Source organism: Nyctereutes procyonoides, unplaced genomic scaffold (assembly GCF_905146905.1).
Source record: "Nyctereutes procyonoides isolate TBG_1078 unplaced genomic scaffold, NYPRO_anot_genome, whole genome shotgun sequence".
Taxonomy (NCBI): Eukaryota; Metazoa; Chordata; class Mammalia; order Carnivora; family Canidae; genus Nyctereutes; species Nyctereutes procyonoides.
This window is the reverse complement of record NW_026575134.1, coordinates 25476432-25493551: the sequence shown is the minus strand read 5'-3', so window position 1 is coordinate 25493551 and position 17120 is coordinate 25476432. Positions and strand designations below refer to the sequence as shown.

The 17120-nt window shown below is 65.0% G+C and overlaps 2 protein-coding genes across 7 annotated transcripts; one reads left to right on the top strand and one right to left on the bottom strand.

Moving 5' to 3' along the window:
* The first annotated feature begins 442 nt into the window (after positions 1-442).
* Positions 443-4750, top strand: GATD1 (glutamine amidotransferase class 1 domain containing 1). 6 transcript variants are annotated; one of them, XM_055301331.1, is made up of 8 exons: positions 443-514; positions 1401-1477; positions 1897-2002; positions 2296-2403; positions 2869-2963; positions 3399-3492; positions 3581-3692; positions 3789-4750. In XM_055301331.1, exons 1-8 carry the CDS (start codon positions 451-453, stop codon positions 3793-3795), a joined length of 663 nt encoding a protein of 220 aa, XP_055157306.1. In that variant the 5' UTR covers positions 443-450; the 3' UTR covers positions 3796-4750. The 6 variants fall into 6 exon arrangements, 5 of the variants coding, with proteins under 5 accessions (XP_055157306.1, XP_055157307.1, XP_055157308.1 ...); XM_055301333.1 differs by lacking the exon at positions 443-514 and adding an exon at positions 822-983 and having other exon boundaries at positions 1369-1477; XR_008661339.1 differs by lacking the exon at positions 443-514 and having other exon boundaries at positions 1056-1477; positions 3789-3853; positions 4338-4750.
* An 822-nt stretch (positions 4751-5572) lies between these two features.
* On the bottom strand, positions 5573-13378 carry TALDO1 (transaldolase 1). Its single transcript, XM_055301265.1, has 8 exons — positions 13238-13378; positions 9847-9970; positions 8504-8611; positions 8228-8359; positions 6446-6621; positions 6144-6341; positions 5895-6040; positions 5573-5757 (listed from the first exon to the last, which is right to left on the bottom strand). Exons 1-8 carry the CDS (start codon positions 13332-13334, stop codon positions 5725-5727), a joined length of 1014 nt encoding a protein of 337 aa, XP_055157240.1. The 5' UTR covers positions 13335-13378; the 3' UTR covers positions 5573-5724.
* Between the last annotated feature and the right edge of the window lie 3742 nt (positions 13379-17120).

Genomic DNA, 17120 nt, shown 5'->3' with positions numbered 1-17120 from the left:
CGTCCGTGGGGCTCGCGCCCTCCCCCCCGCGGTCAGGGGCTCCCCTGCTGTCCGTCACCTTCGCGAGCCCACGCCCCAGGCCCCCCGCGGGCCACGCCCCCCCCCCCCCGCAGGCGCGCTGCCCGGGGCCGAGCGGGTCGCCACCTGCAGGGAAACGACCACGACGCGGGGACCCTCGCGCGGGGGAAGCGGTCCTGCCCCTGATTCGCGCTCCCGCCGAGGGCCGAGCCCGCCCCGCCCACACCCCGGGGCGCCCCCGGACGCCCACCCAGCCGGGCCCACGACGCCGCGGCCGGGAAGCCCACCCTGAGCCGGGCGGGGAGCGGAGGCGAGCAAGAGGCCGGGCAGCGCATGCGCCCGAGGCCGCTGAGGCCCCGCCCCCGGGCGCGCGGCACGTGACCACCCCGGGCCGCCCCGCGCACGCGCAGACGGCGCCGGGCGGGCGGAGCCATGGCGTCTGAGCGGCTCCCGAGCCGGCCCGCCTGCCTCCTGGTGGCCAGCGGCGCCGCCGAGGGTGAGGCCCGGGCTCCTGCGGGGGGACGCGGGCCCCGGGGGCCCCGTGCGCCTCCAGCCGCCCGGGGTTCCGAGGAGCCGGCGGGATCCGGGCCTTGGGGCAGGTGCGCCGCCCTGGACCCCCGTGCCCGCCTGTGCCGGCCGCCCGCACCCCGCAGGCGGAGGGGGGGATGGGGGGAGGGGGCGGGGAGGGGGAAAGGGGGCGGGGACGGGGGGCAGGAGGAGGGGAGGAGGGAGGGATGGGGGCGGGGGGGCGGGGCGGGGGAGGGGGCAGGTGGGGGCGGGGTCCCTGTGCCGAGCCCCCGGGGCCCCAAGCGCTGTGCGCACCGGGAGGCTGGGGGAGCCTGGGGGAGCCTGGGGGCCGCGGGGCACCCCGGGCGAAGGGGGCGAGGCCGTGAGCAAGGACCTGACCGCAGACCCACGCAGAGCCGGGGGTGACTCGGTGCCCTGGGAGTGATGCCCAAGAACAGGTGCGGGTGGGGTGAGCGGCGGGGCCCAGGGTGGGGGGATGCGGCTAGGAAGCCCCTGGGCCTGAAGTGGGCGGAAGATGGCTGCGAGCCGCCCTGGGGTGCGGGCAGGGCCCGGAGCCTGTGAGCAGAGGGCAGGTGTCCGTGGGGGCTCGGGATGCGCCCGTGCCGCCCGCGCGGCACAGCCCCACCTGGGGCCCCTCCCTGGCTGAATGCTGGGGGCGGACCTTGCACTTGGTTTGGCCTCCTGGGGAGTGTTGGTGGCCGGGCTGGGGAGAGAGCCCCCCTGGGTTGGGGGGCGAGGTCGGGCCCCAGGACACCCGGGGTGGCCGGGCAGGCTGGCAGCTGCTGAGGGGCCTGCTGTGCCCTCCTGCCCCTCCTGCCACAGGCCCAGTGGCCCCAGCTGTGTTCGCCTCACAGGTGTGTCCGCCCCGTCCTTCCTGCACTGCTTCACGCTGGCCAGCGCTGCTTTCAACCTGCAGGTGGCCACCCCTGGGGTGAGTCCGGTGGGACCAAGGAGTCCCTGCCTTTTGGGGGCGAGGCTGGGAAGACGGCCGTCACTCCCCGGGAGGTATCAGGGCTGAGGGTTAGGACCCTGGTGGCACCATGATGCTGCACACACGAGCGAGGGTGGCACAGACCTTCCCCAGGGGGCTCTCGCCTGTTCTCTGGCGTGGGACCTGGGGGTCGTAGCTGCAAGCTTGTCACTTTGCATGCTTCCCTTGTCATCCCCAGTGAGACACCTGCTGCTCCTTGGAGGTGGGAGATCGGGGAGCAGCAGGGGGCAGCAGAGCGGGGTGATGGGGCTGGGCGGCTGGCTGCCTTCGTCCACGAGCCCTGGTCAGCATTTCGGGGCCCTGTCAGCACGGCAGTGGGGTGCCCACCACCGACCCGCGGCCTCTGGGTGCTCCTGCAGGGGAAGACCATGGACTTCGTGGACGTGAACGAGAGTAATGCCCGCTGGGTGCAGGACTTCCGCCTCAAGGCGTATGCCAGCCCCGCCAAGCTGGAGTCCATTGATGGTGAGGGCCCCAGGGTGCTAAGGCCTTGGGCTCCGGGGTGGGGCCCCCGAGTGCTCCCTCTGCCCCTGATGCACTCAGGGCTTGCCTGGAAGTGCCGGGCCTGTCCAGGCCCACGTCCAGCCCCGAATCCAGGACCCGCAGTTCTCCGGGAGAGCAGCTGCTGGCCCCGGGAGACACCATGAGTCCAGGACGGCTTGTGGGTCCTCGGCCTTAGCCCATGTGGGGAGAAGTGACAGATGGTGGCATCGGGCTGGTCTCAGCCAGCGATCTCGTTCCCTGTCCTCTCCCCGCAGGTGCCCGGTACCATGCCCTCCTGATTCCCAGCTGCCCTGGGGCCCTGGCTGACCTGGCCAGCAGTGGGTCCCTGGCCCGCATCCTCCAGCACTTCCACTCAGAGAGCAGTACGTGACCTGTGGGACGGGGCTGCGGGGCGGGCCTTGCAGATTCCTGAGAACTGGGGCTCCACAGGGCACACACCATGGTGTGTGCGCGGTGCCACCCCGTGTGCCCTCGCCTGGCCTCCAGGGGGCTGGTGGGGGGGAGCGTGCCGGCCTCGCTCCTCCTGGGGTTCAGGGTTGAGGCCTGCAGGGCCTGGGAGAAAGGCTGCCCTGTGGAGACGTGGCGGGCCGCCCAGGCCTGGTGTTGGGACGGGGACAGGATGCTCCCTAGGGACAGCGGGCCGCGACCAGGAGCTCCACACAGCGTCCTTTGTCAGGGCAGCAGCATCCCCCGTTTCCAGCACAGCCTGGACAGAGAGGGATTGTTCACCCGCCCCCCCCCCCCCGAGGGCAGTGGGCTGGGAGCCAGCGGGTGGGAGCAGAAGCGGACTGGGGAGGAGCCGAGCCTCACCCTGCCATTGCTCTCAGAGCCCATCTGCGCTGTGGGCCACGGCGTCGCCGCCCTCTGCTGCGCCACCAACGAAGACAGATCCTGGGTCTTCCAGGGCTACAGCGTCACGGGGGTGAGTGTGACCCGCCCACGTGCCCTCTGGAGGGGGTGAGGTCACTTGCCTAGCTCCCCCCCCCCCCCGCGCTGCCCCCCAGGGCGGGCCTGGCTCTGGATGCGGGGAGAGCACAGGGAGGGGTGGGGGCAACCTTGGGGTGCTGCTGGCATCAGGTTGAGACACGGCTTTTCCGGGTTGAGGAAGCGGTGCTGCCCTCAGGGTGCAGGGCCCCGGGTGTAGGGAGGGTCATAGGACAGCGACCCCGTTGGGCTAGTGGGGCGGCCTGGAGGGGGGCGTGGGAGGGGACGGGACAGCGGGGAGGGGGGGCTCAGCCCGAGACCACCTGCCCATCTCGTTCACGGTCCCCCAAGCCCTGGCACGGGTCCCCTCGGGGCCCCCACCCCCCGGGGAGGCCACGAGCCCTGACCTGGGGCGGGACCCCTCGCCCCACAGCCCTCTGTGTACGAGCTCGTCAGGGCGCCTGGCTTCGCCCGCCTGCCCCTGGTCGTGGAGGACTTCATGAAGGACGCGGGCGCCTGCTTCAGTGGTGAGCCGGGCGGCCTGGAGCTGGGGGGTCGTCGGGGTGTGCCCGGCCACGGCCCCACCTGAGGCCTGTGCCCTGGTGCCTCCTGCAGCCAGTGAGCCGGACGCTGTGCACGTGGTGCTGGACCGCCACCTGGTCACCGGCCAGAACGCCGGCTCCACCGTCCCCGCTGTGCAGAACCTGCTCTTCCTCTGCGGCAGCCGGTGAGGGCGGGATGGGGGCCCTGGGGGTGCCTGGGGGGCCCTGGGCGGGCTCCTGCCTCCTGATCGGCCCTTCACCGGAACCCGGCTGTCCTGCAGGAAGTGACGTGGCTTCCAGCTGAGCCGGCCGCCTGCCAGTGACGCCGCCGCCCCCAGATGCCCAGGTGCCCACTGGCCTCTGCGTTCCTCAGCCTCAGGGGGCCACCTCCATAGCAGCCCTGAGAATGACCCTCAGGGCCCCCAGGCTCCCCCATGGGACTGTTGGGAGGCCCCCCACGTGTCCGCCCTGAGGGCTGTCAACGCAGGGGGACGGGTCGGCCTCCCAGCCCCAGGATACATGCTTTCCTCGGTGAGGGCGAGGGGCTATCAGGGGGTCTTGAGAGTCCAGGTGAGCTTAGCATGGGGAGCCGGTCCCAGTGAGCCGGCCGTGGGGGTCCTGTTTTGGGGTCGTGGCCCCCTGGTCTTCCTGTGTGCTGGGGGGTGGGTCCCTCACCCACATGTGCCCCGTCAGCCGGACTGAGCGGCCCCAGGACCCTGTCTGGTGCCGTGAGGACAGGCCCCCTGCTGCCCCCGTTCCTGTGGGTGCTGGGGGGCAGCTGTGCCCCAGGCTGGTGCTAGTGCTGACACAGCGCTCGTTGCTTGCCCAAGATGAGGGGGCATCCTGTGGACTCAGCTCGGGCTCCAGCCTAGCCTGCTGCCCCCTGAAGGAGCTGCCCTGGTTTTCATCCTTGCTGGGCGTGTCGTGGGCGTGTCATTTCAAAGTGTGACACTGACACGTGGGGCCAGCATGGACTGGACGTCGAGGGACGTGTTTGACAGGATCCGCCCTGCTGAAGCTGGCTGGCCCATGAAGAAGTCAGACCTCTGCCCACCCACAATATCCAGGAAATCCAGAGTGGATGTCATGGGGGGAGGGGAACAGGACGCCTCCTGTTGGTGACGGGAACCTGTTAAAGCTGGGCGTCGGGGCGCTCGTGCAACTCCACGTTGGGGTGGTGGGTTTGTGTCCCACGTGGGGTGTAGAGATTACTTTAGAAAATAAAACTTTTTAAAGATTTTGAGAGCACGTGAGCAGGGGATGAGGGAGAGGGAGAAGCAAGCTCCCCCCGAGCAGTGAGCCCGATGTGGGGCTTGATCCCAGGACCCTGGGGGTCATGACCTGAGCCCAAGGCAGATGCTTAGGCAGGCCTGCCAAATAAACTCAATTTGGGTGTCTGCGGGGTTCGTTTAAGTCACCAGCTTGTACGTGTGGGTGGGACGGACATCCAGGTCCTAGGGTGCAGCCTGCTGACCAGCTGGCCCCCCACCTGCCTGTGAGCTGTGGGCCGGGAGCAGCCAGGGGCACAAAGCCCCACCCGGTGCTCCTGGATGCCCAGCCGCCCCCTGCACATCCTGGGGTGGTGCTCAGCACAGGCTGGGTCTGCTGGGGGGCCGACTGCGCCCACGGTGGGTCCTCTCCCCGGAGCCCGCCCTGGTACTGGGATGCTCCTGGCCTCGGGGAGATGGTGCTCTGACCCCAGAGCCAATCCCAGCCCAGGCTGGGGGCCCTGGCTGCCCTGCAGTGGGACCCGGGGAGGCCCACCTGGCATCCTCCACACCTGGAGGCCAGACAGACAGTCTCCAGCACCAGTCTGCTCTGTTCCAGAACAGGCTGGCCCTGGGTAGCCTGGGGGGGCGGGGTGCTAGAGGCAGACCACCGTCACGGCCCCCAAGGCCTTCCCAGCACAGCCAGGGCGCCCCGGGCCATCCCCACACGGGGGCACGAGGGCTGGAGCCACTGGGCAGGCACCTGCGACGTCCAGGCCGCTGCCCAACAGAGGCTGATGGCCCAGGGGAGGCGCGGTCACGGCCTAGGTCACCCCAGCCAGAACCAGACCGGAACGTAGCACAAGAAAAGTGACTGCTTTAATCAGCAAAATTTCACATAGAATCTGATCCATCCCTGCCCCGATTGGTAGAAAATGCAGAATCCTCACAAGGCGCGTGTGTGCAGCCCCAATTCCACACAGGTCCGCGGTCCCACTCGGCCACGGCACTATTTTCCGTTCTCTGCGGTGAACATGCGGTCCTAGAACGCGAGGGTGACAGATGCAGGAACCGCGCACCCACCCCTACCGGGGCCACAGCCGGCGGGGTCCGGCAGCCCCACCACGCGCCCAGGGGCGTCCCCCTGGAACCCTCGGGCCCTGCAGCTTGGGTGCTCACCATCAGCATGTGCTCGAGCTTCACGGCGTCGGCTGCAAACTTGCGGATACCGTCCGACAGCTTCTCCACGGCCATCTGGTCCTCGTTGTGCAGCCAGCGGAAGGCCTTTTCATCCAGGTGAATCTTCTCCAGAGCGCTGGCCTGGGCTGGGGGACCGGGCGCCTGAGCCTCCCTCACCCCCCCACCCGCCCCGCGGGGCGCCCTCGGAGATGGGGGGGAGGCAGCCACCCCCGGGAGCTGAGGGCTTACCCGCCTTGGCCGACAGCACGGGGGTCAGCTGGCTGTGGTCCTTGAGCAGCTCCCCCAGCAGCTTGGGCGAGATGGTGAGGAAGTCACAGCCCGCCAGCGCTTTGATCTCGCCTGTGTTGCGGAAGGAGGCGCCCATGACGATGGTCTTGTAGTCAAACTTCTTGTAGTAGTTGTAGATCTTGGTGACACTCTTCACTCCTGGGGCGACACATGGTGTTCGGGGTTCCTGCCCAGCCTCTGGGTCAGCAGCCGCGGGGTCGCCCTCGGGGCTGCCGTCCCCCCCGCTGCGCCGGGGTACTCACCGGGGTCCTCCAGGGGCTCGTAGGACTTCTTGTCCGTGTTGGCCACGTGCCAGTCGAGGATGCGACCCACGAAGGGGGAGATGAGTGTGACTCCCGCTTCAGCGCAGGCCACGGCCTGGGCGAAGGAGAAGAGCAGCGTCATGTTGCAGTGGATGCCGTGTCGCTCCTCCAGCTCCCTGAGGACACAGCGCAGGCGTGAGAGAGGCTGCGGGCTGCACGGCGTTTCGCGAGCGTGGAAGGGCCCTGTTCGGTCCGGGCCCGCCGGCCGTGCAGCCAGAACCGAGCCGCCCCCCGCAGCACGGGCATTACACTCGGCCCGGCGACAGTGACCGGAGACCGTGGAGTCCCCTGACCACCCCGCTACCCCTGGGCAGGTTCACGGGGGCCTGCAGCCATGGCCACACTGTGCCGTTCCAGAAGCCCTGCCGCAGGGAATGGGGACCGGGGGACACCCTGCCGGTACCAGACCTCCCAGGGCCCGTGTGCCCGGGCCCTGGCAGCTGCGCAGGGCTGACTGGACGGGAAGCGACTGGGGCAGCGCTCTGGGAGGGGCTTCCTCGTGAGTGGGAGGCGGAACACGGACGTGGGCCAGCAGCCCGGGAGTCCCCCAGGCTGAGACCGGGATGCCGCCCCACAAAGCCGCAGAAGCCACGGGACAGGTTAGCAGCAACACGGGCCATGGGGCTGTCCACGCAGAGCTCTGGTCTCCGGGCGGCCGCCAGATCCATGACCACCAGGCCACTCAGCGCCACCACCAGGCAAGGAAGTGTCCCCAGCCATCATTCTTGCCCCACACCACCTGGCAGCCAACGTGGGATGCTTCCTCAGCAAAGCTGCGCACCTGCTGACCCTGCTGCCGAGCGCGTGCAGCCTCACAAGCCGGTGGCCGCAGCCCAGGAGCAGCTTGGACGGGTCCCCCCCACGCCGAACTGGCCCTCAGTGTGGCAGCCTGAGGGACCGCTGGCAGCAGTGCCCGCAACCCTGGCATTTGCCGCCCCCTGCAAGTTTCTGTGGTGGGGCAGTGTCTTTTCAGCGGGCCTGTGCTACCCTGATTTCTCCACTCGGGGACTGAGGACACTGTGCCGGAGTAACAAGCGGCCGCAGGGCTCCAGGGAAGGGCACCGCCAGCCCGACACGATACCTCGGTGTCAGTAACAAGGTCTACGAGTCTCAAAAAGTTTTCCCCATCGCTGCTGACAAAAATAAGAACTACCCAAGTATTGGGAAGAGTGCGTATGGCTGCAGATGGCACGGCGGGGGGCCCAGCAGCAGCTCCTCAGGCGGCCGAGCAGGAGGGACGGGCACAGCAGCCCTGCTCCCACGGACGCGCCCACGTGTCTGATGTTCACCGCAGCGTTCTCCGGGCCGACCCAGGGACGGGAACAGACACGTGTCCACTGAAACATGAGTGGACACACAAAACGGGGTGCAGATGCAGCGGCACGTCAGCGTCAACAGGGACGCCACCTGGACATGCAAACCTCCTCACCGTGCCGAGGGAGGGGGCCCAAGCCAGGGCGAGGGTGAGGTGGCCCGAGTGGACACACGGCGGGGGCGGAGAGGCTCGCTGACAGCTGTCAGGTGGCCGGACCAGCCAAGAACACGGACGACCGCCCGTCCCTGAGCTCCCCACGGTGGGCCGATGACAGCTGGCTCTGCACTCCCCATGGTGGTGAGCCGGCCCGACGCAGGCCTCTGCACCAAGGGGGGAATGTGCCGCAGCCGCACAGCCCCAGCCCCGGGACGGGAACCCCGACGGGCGGTCCCCACAGGGGTACTTACTTCCCAGCCTGAATGCCCTCCCAGGTGGACGAGAGCTTTATGAGGATGCGGTCCTTGCTGATCCCAGCTTCCTTGTAGAGCTCGATGAGCCGCCGCGCTCGGGCCACCATGGCGTCCTTGTCGAACGACAGCCTGTGCAAACAAGGGGCCGTACCCGGCACAAGCCCACCTCACACTCACACTCCTCCCCGGGTTCACACGCAAACAGCAGCACCAGCCCGTTTCTCGGGGAGGATACCGGCGCTCCGCCTGCCGCTTCCGCCCACACGTGCTTACCTGGCGTCCACTTCTGTGGACACACGGCCTGGAATCTTCTTTAATATTTCTGCTCCAAACAACACAAAAAGTTTATCGATAGCATTTTTAATCTGTTCCTCTTGCGACCTGAAATTCAAGGGAAAAAAAACTAGGTCAAAAGCTTTTCGGTTTAAGCGCACAGGATTCCGCGGAACAAATTCTCTCATTCCTTAGCGGCAAATTCCTTTCCCTTCATCTTTTGTCCACAAGGTAGAACACACAGAGCCTAAAATTCAGCATCTTAACCGTACCCAGGAGTGCAGCTCAGGGCATTCAGGGACGCTGACAGCGTGCAGCCATCCCACCATCCGTCTCCGGAACCTTTCATCATTCCAAGCTGAATCCCTCCATGCGTGGCACTCGACAAACGTCATCCTTTCAATCCCTTGAAACTGCCTGGGCCCTGGGCAGGCGGGTGAAGCACCCCGAGGTATTCCACAACAGTCCCCCATCCGGGGCCCTCGCTAGCCCAGCGCACAGGGGTGGGCTCCAGCCTGCGCATCATGGGCAGGCGTCACTAAGGGCCACCACCCTGTCACCTGATGCCAAAAGCACCGAGGCCTTGCTGACGCCATGGGGCGCAAGATCAAGGGTCTGGAGGAGGTAAAGGGAGCCGGCCGCTCAGGCAGTGTGCAGCGCGGGGCAGGTCCCAGCAGGCGCACAGCCCCGTGGAGACCTAAAGTCATCAGGAAAAGGCACAGAGGGCGGGGAGGGCCGGTCTGTGGCTGTCTGGGGCAGGAGCAGGACCGGACTGTGAATGGCCAAGAACATTCTAGACTCGATTGTGGTCGTGGCTACACTGCTGAAAAAATTTACCAGAACAAACTGAACAGCGCACTTGGCAAATTTCACTGCAGCAAAGCTGTTAGGAGATAATGAGATGACCGCGAGCAGGTCGGTGGTTGCTGGCCCCTGGGCGATATCTTAGCTGGGGGGCACTTACAGGGGTACACGCGCCTGCAAACCACATTCACTGAACTGGACACTTGCGAGGGCGCAGGTTGACTACATGCAAATAACACTTGGATAAAACTCGGGCAGCCCGGGTGGCTCAGCGGTTTAGCACCGCCTACAGCCTAGGGCATGATCCTGGAGACCCGGGATCGAGTCCCAAGTCAGGCTCCCTGCATGGAGCCTACTTCTCCCTCTGCCTGTGTCTCTGCTTCTGTCTCTGTCTCTGTCTCTCTCGATTAAATAAATAAAACCTTTAAAAAAAAAAAACTCAACAGGACGCCCCCAGCTCCCCTTCCTCAAGAACTGATGCGCGGCGAGGGAGATAACGCCCAGGGGCCAGCCTGGCCCACCGGCCCACCCCAGCTCACCCGCCCAGCCTCCTGCCGTAGGCGATGGCCTCCTCCACCAGCTCCTGGTAGGCAGGCATCTGCGCTGCAGCCAGAATCAGGGACGGGTTGGTGGTAGCATCCTGTGGCTTGTACTCATCGATGGCTGGGGAAACAATTTTGGAAATCAGGAGTAAGTGGAGCGCTGCTTCTGCCCAGAAATCCTTGGCGAGTCCCCTGTGGGCCCTACACACACGACAGAGCCAAGCACGCTTTCCAGCCAGCAGCAGCCACACTTCACACATATCTCCCCGTCCCAGAGGCTGTTTGCACAACACAACCGCCCACCCAGATGCCAGCCAGAGGTCAGACGCGCCCCGTGGGAGAGGACGTTCCCACCGTGGGGTGAGGCGGGCACGCGGCCTCCTCCCATCTCGGCAGCTCTCTCCTAGTGACCAGGCCGGCAAGGACAGGAAACCAGGGGAGCTCCACTCGCAGGCTCGCCGACCAGAGGCCGTCACAGCAGAGCCTGCCCATGGCCACTCACCCTCACCACTTCTCCAGACCAGGAGCTGGCTCAGTAAATGCATTTGGCAAATTCATATTTGCAAAGTATCTTTTGATGACAAAACTACATTGACGGAGAACAGAAAGGCGGCCGCCAAGAACAGGGAAGGGGGGTAGCTCTTGGGAGCATGAGGGACACCTCTGTCCTCGCTGTCCTGGTGGCTCCAAGAGTCTATATGTGTTGTAACACCACTGCAGGAAGTGCCACGCCCCACCCCCACTCAGGTTTCAAAATGGAGAACGGAGCCATGCCCGCAGCCCGTGAACAGTGTCCTGCTATGGCCACGTTCCCGGTTCCAACATCACACGGTCACGTACAACGTCACCACTGGGGGACAGCAGGAGAAGAGTCTGAAGTTTCCCTGCACCCCTCCCCATTCCTCATTCTCTCTTTTAAGTCCTTTTTATTAAAAAGGATTTATTTATTTATTTGTTTATTTATTTTAGATGGGGGAAAAGCAGAGGGAGAGAGAATCTCAAGCCGACTCCCTGCTGAGCGAGTTGCCTGATGTGAGGTTCATCCCAGGGCTCTGAGTTCATGACCTGAGCCGAAATCAAAACTCCACCACTTAACCCACTGAGTCACCTAGGCGCCCTTTAGCTCAGGTCTTGATCTCAGGGTCAGGAGTTCAGGCCTCACACTGGGCGTGGAGCCTACAAGAAAGAGCAAGCAAGCAAAGAAAGGAAGGAAAGAAAAAGAAAATGCTCTGGAGCAGTGTTTATGCAGGCACGTCAAAACTCATGGAGGAAGGCTCTGAATGGCGCCTTTTGTTACATAAAAATCAGACCTTGGGGGGGGATCCCTGGATGGCTCAGTGGTTTAGCACCGCCTTCGGGCCCGGGGCGTGATCCTGGAGACCCCGATCGAGTCCCACGTCAGGCTCCCTGCATGGAGCCTGCTTCTCTGCCTGTGTCTCTGCTGTGTGCGCGCTCTCTCTCTCTCATGAATAAATAAATAAAATCTTTAAAAAAATAAAAAATAAAAATCAGGCCTTGATAAGGTTGACTTTTGATAAACTTAACAAAACTAATACTCAACTTGGGTCAACAGATGGGCTTCAGGATCCAGGAACCTTTAAATTGAATGTGAAGTGGGGGGTGGCATTGCTCTGGGGAGAGTGTCCATGGCTTTGCTGATACTGTCCATGTGACCTATGACCCGCCAAAGGTAAGAGCCTTCAGTTCAGGGGATCCCTGGGTGGCACAGCGGTTTGGCGCCTGGTGCATGGAGCCTGCTTCTCCCTCTGCCTGTGTCTCTGCCTCTCTCTCTCTCTCTCTATCATAAATAAATATATTAAAAAAAAAAGAGCCTTCAGTTCATAAAATGACCACAAAACCAAACGCTCAAGTTAACAACTATGCAATGTTTATGGGTGTATGCTAACGTTTTTTTTTTTTTACAAAGTGCTAATATTCATTAAAAAATAAAAAACGCAGGGGATCCCTGAAGGGCTCAGTGGTGGAGCATCTGCCTTTGGCCCAGGGCATGACCCCGGCGTCCTGGGATAGAGTCCCACGTCAGGCCCCCTGCAGAGAGCCTGCTTCTCCCTCTGCCTGTGTCTCTGCCTCTCTCTGAGTCTTGGAAAAAAAAAAATCTAACATCTATCATAAACCACATTAGCCTTACTAGTCTGCAAGAAACTTGTAATACTCCGTCACCTGTATGGATACTGAGAAATAGGCTGAGACTCCATTTCCAAGGGCATTTCCATATTCCATTATAACTGGGGCACATCAAACTTCCCTGGAAGCTCGTTAATGCTTGTTAATGGCCTTGTCTCCGAAGATCTGACCCTGGACAGATACAAGTGTGGGTCTTGCGACAAGCACTGCAGATGCCGTTAGTGGGCCTGTACAAGGACCACCGGGTTGATGGAAAATCAACTCAGGAAGTCAACAGGAGGCAGATTAACATTCAAACTTCATTAACTGGGCAGCCCTGGTGGTGCAGCAGTTTAGCGCCGCCTGCAGCCCGGGGTGTGATCCTGGAGACCCGAGATCGAGTCCCACATCGGGCTTCCTGCATGGAGCCTGCTTCTCCCTCTGCCTGTGTCTCTGCCTCTCTCTCTCTCTCTCTCTCTCTCTCTATGTCTATCATAAATAAATACATCTTAAAAAAATAATAATAAAAATAAAAAAGACCAGCACGTAGGCTTAGAGATTTCTAAAAATGGGGGGGGGGGGGAGCAAGCCGGCCTCCAAGTCCCTTTCCTGGGGAGAAACCGCAGGAAAGCATCCAGATCAAGGCTCCGTCAACCAAGGAAAGATGTCAAATGATTCTAAGCGTCAGGAAGAGGGAAAGGCGCGGAGGCGGGCGCTGCCCACTCGGCGGCCCGGGTCTGCAGGGCGCAGGGCAGGGCGGCGGGGCCGGGCTCCGTGGGCTCCGCGGGCTCCGCGGGTCCGGCCGAGCCAGGCCCCTCCGCGCCGGCCCCGCCCTCCGCGGGCTGGACGCTCCGCCGTCCTGCGGGCGAGGCCAAGGAGGAACTCGCCTGTTTCCCAAGCCGCCGTGAGCGGGCAGAAAAGGGAGGAAGTGGGCCCCGCGGCTCCCCCGCCGCCGCCTCGCTCTCACGCCGGCCCTGAAAATCCGGTTTGTTCACCGCGGGGCCGACCGGGGCGGGCGGCGGCCGCAGGCACTCCGCTTCCCGCCGCCCCACCCCCGGCACCCGGGGCGCGCGCAGCCCCTGCCTCCGGCGGCCCCCCGGGGGCCTGCGCCGGCCACACTCCGCCGGGCGGGGCGGGCGCGCGGCCTGAGGCCCCTGCAGCCCCCGCGCCCCCGCCGCGACCCCGGGAGCCCCCGCCCTCCCCGCGCCCCGGCCCCGCCCCCACCGGGCCCGCCCGCAGCCCGGCCCGCCGCCGCGCGCCTCACCGTGGAAGTCGCCCGTGTCGGCCACCACGGTGGTGACCTGCTTGAGCTGGTCCAGCGCGCTCTCCATCCTCTGCCGCTTCACCGGCGACCCCGACATGGCGAAGCGGAGGCCGAGCGCCGCGGCCCACAATGCCCCGCGCCGCCGCCGCGCCAGCCAATCCGGGAGCGGCGCGGGAAGGCGGGGCCGCGGCGCTTCCGCCCCGGGCCACGCCCCCGCCCCTAGGCCACGCCCCCGCCGCGACCGGGCCAATCAGAGGACGGCTGCCGCGGAGCCGCGCTAGCCCGGGAGCCGAGGGTCCTCAGACCGCGGCCGCGTCTCGGCCCCCGCCGTGCGGCCCCCGGGGCGATGCGCCCCCGCCCCGAGCTGCGCGGCCCGCAGGGCGCTGTACCCCCTCAGGGCGCTGTGCCCCCCGAGCAGTGCGGACCTCCCCAGGGTGCTGTACCCCCGGGGCGCTGTACCCCCCCCAGCCGTGCGGCCCCCCAGGGCGCTGTACCCCCCAGAGTGCTGTACCCCCCAAGCCGTGCGGCCCCCCCAGAGCGCTATACCCCCCAGAGCAATGCAGGCCCCTCCAGGGTGCTGTACCCCCCCAGGGCGCTGTACCCCCCAGAGCTGTGTACCCCCCAGCAATGTGGCCGCCCCAAGCCATGCGCCACCCTGCCAGAGTGATGGGACCCTGCAGTGATGCTCCCCAGCCACCCACCCCGACTTGGATCCCCGACGGAGGGCCCCATCACCTCCCGCTCCGGAAAAGGCAGAGGGGCCTGCAGGGAGACCAGAGGCGGGCCCACCGAGGCCTTAAGGCAGATCCTAGGCCATGACCCAGCGTGTCCTGCAGGAGCTGCCAGCACGCCGCCCGCAGAACATGAGTCCGGGGGACGCAGGCTTCCCGCAGGGCATGTGCAGGGCAAGGACTGCAGGCAGGGTGGGCCCAAGTCCCTGCACCCCGGTCCTCATGGGGCTGCCAGCCCGGGACGCACCCCTGCCCTCACTCCTGGCTTCGCCCTGGCCTTGGCCTCCGTCCTGCACTGGGACAAACACGCCCATCGCCTCGGAAGGAGCCGTCTGGAGATGGGCGCCCTGCGGTCTCATCTTCTGAACTGATCCAGGGCCACAGGATGGATCCCTTCCTTGCCGTCGACTCCAGGAATCTGTCCCAAATAAGGAACACTGAGTTCAGGAGGTGTCCCAAGGGCACTGCGTGCAAAATCTGCCCCAGGAAGCCAAACTGCTGGGTTTTACGGGCAATGTCCCATTTAACTGCTGTCTAGTTCTTTATATGTTCTAGACCACGTTTTTTTGTCTAACGTGTATGTATTGTGGGTATTTTCTCTAAGTCTGTGGCTTACCTTTTCATTTTCTTTTCTTTCTTTTTTTAAGATTTTATTTATTCATGAGAGACGCGGAGAGACAGAGGCAGAGACACAAGCAGAGGGAGAAGCAGGCTCCTCACAGGCAGCCCGACGCAGGACTCGATCCCAGAACCCCAGGGTCACACCCTGAGCCCAAGGCAGACGTTCAACCGCTGAGCCACCCAGGGGCCCTGCCTTGTCATTTTCTTAACAGCAGGGCCAGACCCAGGAGATGGGGGTGCATGGGCTGCCCAGGCACCCAGAGCGCGGTCGCTGCTCACTCCCTCTCTGCTTTTCCCCCCACGTGTGCCCCACGTGTGGCCAGGCAGGGGCAGGGAATGGGAGGCTCCAGGGAAGGACTGACTTGTTTGCCTGCAGAGACCCTGACCTGCTGACCTTGTGCTGACACTCGCCCTCCCTTGACCAAGGCCAGCAAGGGCCTCGGCATGTTTTCGATTCTACGGGGTGAGGACAGAGGATGCATGTGTGCGTCCACACACAGCAGGCAGTTCCCTGGAGGCAGGAACCTCATGGACCCTTTTTTGCAGATGCAGAGACAGTGACACTGAGTCAGCAAGAGGGGAGCCCAGAAGGACCCGTAGGTCGCTGTGTTGCCACACGGATGCTCCAACACAAGCCTGGACAGTAGCTCTGAAGGGCCAGGGTTTGCAATGTAAGTTCAAGGGGAGGAGGTGAAGGGTTGAAACAAAGCCTCAGGGTTACAGGAGAGGATGAGGAGAGGAGCTTTGGGGTCTGGGGACAGGATCTGGAGGCCTGCTGGCAGCTCTGACCCCATCCAGGTGGGCTGGGGTGGGGGCCGGGGGCCAGCACCTGTGCCTCAGCCTGTCCCCGCTCAGCTCCTTCCCAGGACACTCCTGAGAGCTGACCCAGGAGGCCCAGGCAGTGAAAGGCAAGGACCGCCCCCCCCCCCGGGACCCCTTGCATGGACTGCAGGAACCTGGTGGCACCTCCACCCGCGCGCCTGGGGCAGTGAGCCCTGGGGACAGGTCAGGCTGGGTTGGTAAGCAAGCAGCTGCCCTGGGGAGCTCCAGCCGCCCCATAGGCCTTGGAGGCAGTGGAGGACAGGGTCCGTAGAGCCTGGCATTCATAGGAGGGCTTCTGGGCCTGTCGCCTGCCAGACCACGACATCCCGTGGCCTGGCCGGGCCTGCAGTACCACCCGCGGGCCCCAGGCTGCACGTTTGAAGGCAGCAACACAGTGGCAGGAAACGAGATAAACGGCCAAATACCAGGAGTACTGGGCGGGCTGCCCACGGGGTTGCAGGACAGAGCTCTGTGCGTGTGACACAGCACCTCCTGCAGAGCTTCCCCAAGGCCCTTCCTTCCCCAAGAGCCAAGCTCCTCCCGCTGCTGAGAAGGACAGGGCCGATCCTGCCCCAGGGTTGGGACACGCAAGCGTGTGGGACAGAGGTCTCGGCCTGTGCAGACTGGGGTGGGCATCCCGGCAGCCTGGGGTCCGGAGAGGCCACGCAGGCCACTGCACACCGTGCAGCCCTCCACAGGGGCTCCAGCCGAGCTGGCAGGGCTTGCAGCACGGGGACCGGGGGGCGTGAGGGCTTAGGTTTTAAAGGGTCTCTCTGGGCCTTGCGTGGTGTCACACTGAGGAGCACGGGTGTAAGCTGGAGGGGGTGTGGAGACCCCCTGGGAAGGGCAGGGACAGTGACCAGAGGGTGGCCGTGGGGCAGTGGTGGGTCTGCTGTGGGTGGGGAGCCCAGAGCTGAGAGCAGGGGATCTAGAGGCCAGGGCACAGGTGTGGGGTTGGCCTGGACAGGCACCAGGTGTGGGAGGATAGGATGTCAGGTCCTCTGGGTCAGTGGGGGAGGAGCTGCCTGTGGGAGGACAGCCAGACACCCCGGGGTGGGAAGAGGAAGCCCGGGGCTTTGGGTGTGGCCTCCTGTCGGGGCCTGGCTGCTGTGGAGGGTGAAGGGGGACGAGGAGGTGTCCGTGCACAGGCCCGGGGGCTGCAGTGAAGGGAGCCGGCAGGCAGGGCAGAGAGTGGGCAGCGCCTTTGTGGCTGGTGGCAGGACAGGAGGGCCTGGCCAGCCTGGTCCTTGGGGGGACAAGGCCTGGGGCCTGGGGCCCAGGTGCAGGGGCGGCCTTGGCCACCAGGCAGGACCTCGAGGCTGCCGGGCAGCACACCTGGGCACAGGTGGGGCAGGCAGGCAGACTGCTGGCGCACACGGGGAGGCTCATGACCCCTTCACTTCTGCAGGGGCCAAGAGGCCGAGGGACCATGGGGAGGAGGCCGGGGGACATGAGGCTCCCCAACCTCCAGCGCCCCCGGACAGGTGTGGGAGCAGGGAGGGTGGGTTTAGCCAGGATCGGGTTAGGCCTGGACGGTGTGACAGGCCAGCAAGGACACTGCAGTGGGGACAGGAGCTGAGCCGGGGGAGGAGGGGCTTGTGGACGGAGCAGGTGAGGCTGGAGGCCTTGGGGTGGGGGTGACCTGCTGAGGCGGGCTCACACAGCCACCATCCCCGGGCACCGCGGGGAGAACGGAGGCAAAGGAAGTA

Excerpts from the sequence above, each read along its gene's own strand:
- GATD1 (XM_055301329.1), top strand. The coding sequence starts at position 1,193 with ATGCTGGGGGCGGACCTTGCACTTGGTTTGGCCTCCTGGGGAGTGTTG. Across the intron at positions 2,404-2,868 it reads GCACTTCCACTCAGAGAGCA|AGCCCATCTGCGCTGTGGGC; the intron begins GTACGTGACCTG and ends CATTGCTCTCAG. Across the intron at positions 2,964-3,398 it reads AGGGCTACAGCGTCACGGGG|CCCTCTGTGTACGAGCTCGT; the intron begins GTGAGTGTGACC and ends CTCGCCCCACAG.
- TALDO1 (XM_055301265.1), bottom strand. The coding sequence starts at position 13,334 with ATGTCGGGGTCGCCGGTGAAGCGGCAGAGGATGGAGAGCGCGCTGGAC. Across the intron at positions 8,612-9,846 it reads TACGGCAGGAGGCTGGGCGG|GTCGCAAGAGGAACAGATTA; the intron begins GTGAGCTGGGGT and ends CTTGAATTTCAG. Across the intron at positions 6,041-6,143 it reads CGTGCTGTCGGCCAAGGCGG|CCCAGGCCAGCGCTCTGGAG; the intron begins GTAAGCCCTCAG and ends CCGGTCCCCCAG.